At 43.8% G+C, this 5,805-nt stretch overlaps 1 protein-coding gene across 1 annotated transcript; it reads left to right on the forward strand.

Annotated features, from left to right (window-relative positions):
* The first annotated feature begins 2,788 nt into the window (after positions 1–2,788).
* Positions 2,789–3,776, forward strand: LOC102858464 (eukaryotic translation initiation factor 3 subunit I-like). The gene has a single exon (XM_006901253.1). It carries the CDS (start codon positions 2,789–2,791, stop codon positions 3,764–3,766), a length of 978 nt encoding a protein of 325 aa, XP_006901315.1. The 3' UTR covers positions 3,767–3,776.
* Positions 3,777–5,805: the final 2,029 nt, after the last annotated feature.

Raw genomic sequence — 5,805 nt, forward strand, 5'->3', positions numbered from 1 at the left:
GATGTGGGTGAGAAGCTGAAATGTCTGGGTCTGATGTCTGAGATGTCCTGACAGGGGACATCATCTCTCAGGTTGGCCGATTTAAGATGTGGGTGGGGTGGGGATGGACTGAGGATTGGCACAAGTCAGGACCAGTGGCTTCATAAAGGGAGTGAGTGTGTGCGTGTGTGCGTGTGTGTGTGTGTGTGCATGTGGACCACATCGTTGACACCATAGAGAAGGTGACACCAGAATTACTTTCTACAAACATGTATGTGTTTCAGCTGAAACATACTTTTGAATGAAACTGTCCAGAGCTCTCCAGATGAGTGGTTAGGAGTTGCCCTACCTACCCAAAGGTACATGGTTCGAATCGACCAGCTGTTTTGCAGAAGCAAGAGGGGTAATCTCTTCCCGAGGGATTTACAGCCTCTGAAACCCCACTGATGGGTTCCCTATGAGCTATGAGTCATTTCCCACTTGATGGCACATAGCAACAACAGCAACAACATTCCTGTAGATCTAACACCAAAAAATGGGTTCTTTTCTCCCCAACTCCAGCTTACCTGAGTCAGTATGTCTCCAAGTGCAATTTATAAACAGTAGTGTTTTTATATACCACTGAGTCCAAGTTTTCAGAGGCAGTAAACCACACAGGAGGAGATTGCCTACCTGGAGATTGCAAGCAAAGCAGCTGGTAGGTTTGAACTATGTGCCTTTGGGTTGGCAGTCTGGAAGAACAGAGTCCTCTCTGCTTTCTCTGGTGATGGGAAAGAAGGATGTGGTTCAGGACAGTGAAGGTGAACACTCTTTTACTCCCTGAGGAAGGAGAAACACGCTCCCTGAAATCAAACCCAGGAGGAGCCTGTTAAAGACCTTGTGAAAAAAATCCAAGAGGCCTCAGCTCTTATCTCTGAACCTCTTTGAAGAAATGCAGATCACAGAACCCAAAGCTGAGCCAGAGTACAGATCAGAACCTAAGCCGCCTGTCTCCTCAGCACGGAATCTGGAGATCGAAGCTGTCAAACCTTCACTCCATCCTGTGAAGCCAATGAACAGTTCCAATCTCCAGTCTGGGAACTGCCACCGTTATCAATGAGAACTTGCTCAATGAAGCCACGACAAAGAAATACAACCCCCTGGACCCTGCTTTTGACCAGCTGAGTCTCAATGAGCTAGCTGATCTAGTTGATACTCAAACAGAAGGAGTTTCAAGGTCAAGAGCTGGAAGACGTCAATTGACAGTCAGTCATGGCAGAAACTCCCAGCATCCTCTGGGTTCCAGGTCCAGTGGGCAAAAGAGCCAGAAAGATATGAATCACCAGGATGAAACACGGAAGTGGGCTTGGGAGTTTGTTTCTACCTGCTCTCAAGTTCGACTCTTGATGCCTGGTGTCCGGCAAGCAGGCTCCAGATCACCATCCCTCTTTTGTTTTTATCTGACAAGGGTCAAGTCTACTAGTTGAAGTTCATTACTAGTTCATTATGACAATAAATCTTTTACTGTATATTCCCAAGGGTTTCTTTGAAATGCTGTCATGCCCCTAATTATGCTGTGAATATGTTATAACCACCATACACAGGGTCATAAGATCTGATCCTGCGTCAGAGATTCAGAAGGCACAGGAAGTAGTAATGTATTTTAACTGAGGGGTTTTCTTTCTTTGATACAGAGCTCCTGAAACACCTATCTTCCAGCCATTAAAACTTAGGGTGATGTGGGAAGGATCCTGTTGGTGATGTCACACAGACTTTCGTGACTTGGAAGCAACTTAGCCACAGATGCTGGGTTTTGATAACATGTAAGTCTGAAGGCCTCTCATACTTGGCTCTTGTTGGTTGTTTTTGTTTGTTTGTTTGGCACAGAGTAATTGGAAGGAAAATCTGAGTATGCCTTTTAGATTTTGAACAAGCTTAACTTTTCTAAATAATCAGCTCTCACACTTTGTTTCTTTGCCTTAATATATACTCTGTGTGGGTGCTCTGGTGGCCTAAGGGCAAGGAGTTGTGCTGCCAACCCAGAGGTACATGGTTCAAACCTATAACCACACACACACATACACATGCACACACCCCTATATTAATTTACTTTTGGAACCTTCTAATGAGATCCTAAAGATATGGAGATAGAACACATCCTTGGTATACATACTTTCCATTTTTGAACCATGCAATTTTCCCTTGCTCTGTTCTGATTTCTGCCTCTTGGTCCAAGTATAGGTTTTACATAAGCACTATCAAGTGTTCTGGTATTCCCTTTCTTCTCAGTGTCAACCACAGTTTTGTTTGTTGTTGTTGTGGTTTTTGGGGTTTGAGGTGTTTGGTTTTTTTTTTTTTTTTGTAATTCACAGTAACAAATGCCTTTGCATAGTCAATGTAACACAGATAGACATTCCTCTGGTACTCTCTGCTTTCAGCCAAGATCCATCTGACATTACCCAGCCTGCACATCTGGCAGTTCTCTGTTGATGTGCTGTCCCATTCATTTTGGATAATTTTCAGCAGAATCTTGCTTGCATGTGATATTAATGATATTGTTGAATAATTTCCACACTCTATCAGATCACCTTTCTTTGAAATCTACCTGCAGAACAGATCTTCTGGGAGCCTGGGCTCTATAAGTAGGAATGTGGCATCAGGATTGGAGGAAGATTCATCAACAACCTGTGTTATGTAGATGACACATCCTTCCTTGCTGAAACTGAGGAGGGCCCAAGGAATTTGCTGCAGAAGGTCAAGAACTGCAGCCTTCAATATGGATTGAAGCTCAACATCAAGAAAACAGATATGGCCTCGCCTCACCGCCAGCATGAAGCCGATCCTGCTGCAGGGCCATGAGTGGTCCATTACGCAGATCAAGTACAACCGCGAGGGAGACCTCCTCTTCACTGTGGCCAAAGACCCTATCGTCAATGTATGGTACTCTGTGAATGGAGAGAGGTTGGGCACCTACATGGGTCACACTGGAGCTGTGTGGTGTGTTGATGCTGACTGGGACACGAAGCATGTCCTCACTGGCTCAGCTGACAGTAGCTGTCGTCTATGGGACTGTGAAACAGGGAAGCAACTGGCCCTACTCAAAACCAACTCGGCTGTCCGGACTTGTGGCTTTGACTTTGGGGGCAACATCATCATGTTCTCCATGGACAAGCAGATGGGCTACCAGTGCTTTGTAAGCTTCTTTGACCTGCAGGACCCGAGCCAAATTGACAGCAATGAGCCCTACATTAAGATCCCTTGCAATGACTCTAAGATCACCAGTGCTGTTTGGGGGCCCCTGGGAGAGTGCATCACCGCAGGCCACGAGAATGGAGAGCTCAACCAGTTCAGTGCCAAGTCTGGAGAGGTGTTGGTGAATGTGAAAGAGCACTCCCGACAGATCAATGACATCCAGTTATCCAGGGACATGACCATGTTTGTCACTGCATCCAAAGACAATACCTCCAAGCTTTTTGACTCCACAATACTTGACCACCAGAAGACGTTCAGGACAGAGCGTCCTGTCAATTCAGCGGCCCTTTCTCCCAATTATGACCATGTGGTGCTTGGTGGTGGTCAAGAAGCCATGGATGTAACCACAACTTCTACCAGGATTGGCAAGTTTGAAGCCAGGTTCTTCCACTGGGCCTTTGAAGAAGAATTTGGAAGAGTCAAGGGTCACTTTGGACCCATCAACAGTGTTGCCTTCCATCCTGACGGCAAGAGCTACAGCAGCGGCGGCGAAGATGGTTATGTCCGTATCCACTACTTCGACCCACAGTACTTTGAGTTTGAATTTGAGGCTTAAAAGAATCTGCAGCTCCATCTAGCTGTGTGCAGAACATTTTGGACTCTGAAAAATAAATTAGTTTGGAATAAAAAAAAAAAAAAGAAAACAGATATGTACCACTGGGCCAATTGGCAGCATCATTTATAGATGGAGAAGAGGTTGAGATTGTTAAAAGCTTCAGTTTGCTTGGCTCCACAATCAACACTCTTGGTACTAGTAGCCAGCAAATCAAAAGACCTCCCCAGAGTGCTGAAGAGCAATGATGTCAGTCTGGAGACTAAGGTGCACCTGATTAGGGCCATGGTCTTCATAATTACTTGCTATGCATCAGAAAGCTGGACAAAGACTAAGGATGATAAAAGGAGAATTGATACCGTTGAGCTGTAGTGCTAGAGAAGAGTATTGAATATACCGTTGACTGCTAGAAAACAAACAGGTTTATCCTGGAGAGGGTGAAATCAGGCTGCTCCTTGGAGGCAAGGATTTTGAAGCTCCATCTGACATCATACTTTGGGCACGTTTCATGGAGGGAGCAGTCCTTGGAAATGGACATCATGCTTGGGAGGGTTGAGGGACAGCACAAGAGAGGAAGACAATTGATGAGATGGATTGACTCAGTGACTAGGATAATATGTGTGTCAGAGACAAAAACGTTGGCTGAGGATAGAACAGGTTTCAAGGCTGTTGTACAACTCAGTGTCCCTGTGAATGTTTATGTAACCACTAATTTTGTCTAATTTTTAGTGTTTAAGCCTCAACATTGTGGTCAGTAGTATGGGGATCCTACACCAACTTTTTTTGGAGAACAAAGTCATAATTAAAGGAAAAGAGAAAAGTCAAGGTTTCCACTAATTTACCAAAAATGTAACTAACAATGTAATTCATTTTAGGAAGATTTTTTAAGAGGGAAAATATTGTTTATTAGTAGTTATAGTTTGTCTTTGACAGAATTCTAATTCTGATTGTTTTGTACAATCACTCATATATTGTTTTATTCATGTACATTGTGTTCTCTAATTACTATTGGTCCATGCCTTATATCATCCCATCTCTTCAAGTCTCCACTGCATCTTTCCTGTTCCTTCACCCTCCTGTCTATCCACTAACCTCTGCTATCCTAGTGATTTTCCCTCACCCCCTTTTCCACTCTTCTTCCCCTTTTGAGTATTTACACACATCTTGCTCAGTTAGCCTATATTTTTTCACAATAGTTGTCTTATTTGTCTTTTTATAAAGAACTATTTTCTTACATTGATTTGCATACAAAGTTTGTGTACATGGTGTTTCACACCATCCTTCATTCACATTGTGTTTCATACAATAATTCTTGTTCAATCATTCACCATTAAACCATGCCCATAATTATTCTGTTTCCAGATCCCTGCTGGATCTTCCCCATTTCCCTTACTCCTCTCCCATCACCCACCAAATTATGCAACCTTTGGGTTTCCCTCCTGCCCTTCCTTCCCCCTTTGTTCCCACCCCTTCCCTTCTTTGATCCCTTTTCACATTTTACTAGTTATTCTTCTATTTGTCTTATGCAGTATTTGCCCTTATCAGACTGAGTTACTTCATTTAGCATAATGCCCTCCAGTCTCTCCCAACTTATGTAATTTTCAAAATAGTTTCTCCTGAGTGCTGTGTAGTAACCCATCATGTGAATGTACCACACTTTCTCAGTCCATTTGGTTGTAGCTAGACATTTTGGGCTATTTCCATGTTCTTGTGATGGTGAATAATGCTATGGACATTGGTGTGTTTATCTCCATTTGTATCTCAGTTCTAAATTTCTTGGCGTATATTCCTAGGCAGTCGTCAGAACAGAACAAGGAAACACTGCATGGTTCAAAATTGGGAAGGACATATGCCAGGGATGTGTCCTGTCTTCATACCTTTTCAACCTGTATGCGGAACAGATCATCTGGGAGGCTGGGCTCTATTAGGAGAAATGAGGCATCAGGATCGGTGGAAGATCTGTCAACCATCTGCGTTATGCAGATGACACAACCCTGCTTGCTGAAACTGAGGAGGACCTGAAGCGCTTGCTGCAGAGGGTC

This window comes from Elephantulus edwardii, unplaced genomic scaffold, assembly GCF_000299155.1.
Source record: "Elephantulus edwardii isolate Elephantulus edwardi_28Jun2011 unplaced genomic scaffold, EleEdw1.0 scaffold00315, whole genome shotgun sequence".
In the NCBI taxonomy this organism is placed as follows: domain Eukaryota; kingdom Metazoa; phylum Chordata; class Mammalia; order Macroscelidea; family Macroscelididae; genus Elephantulus; species Elephantulus edwardii.

Excerpts from the sequence above, each read along its gene's own strand:
- LOC102858464 (XM_006901253.1), top strand. The coding sequence starts at position 2,789 with ATGAAGCCGATCCTGCTGCAGGGCCATGAGTGGTCCATTACGCAGATC.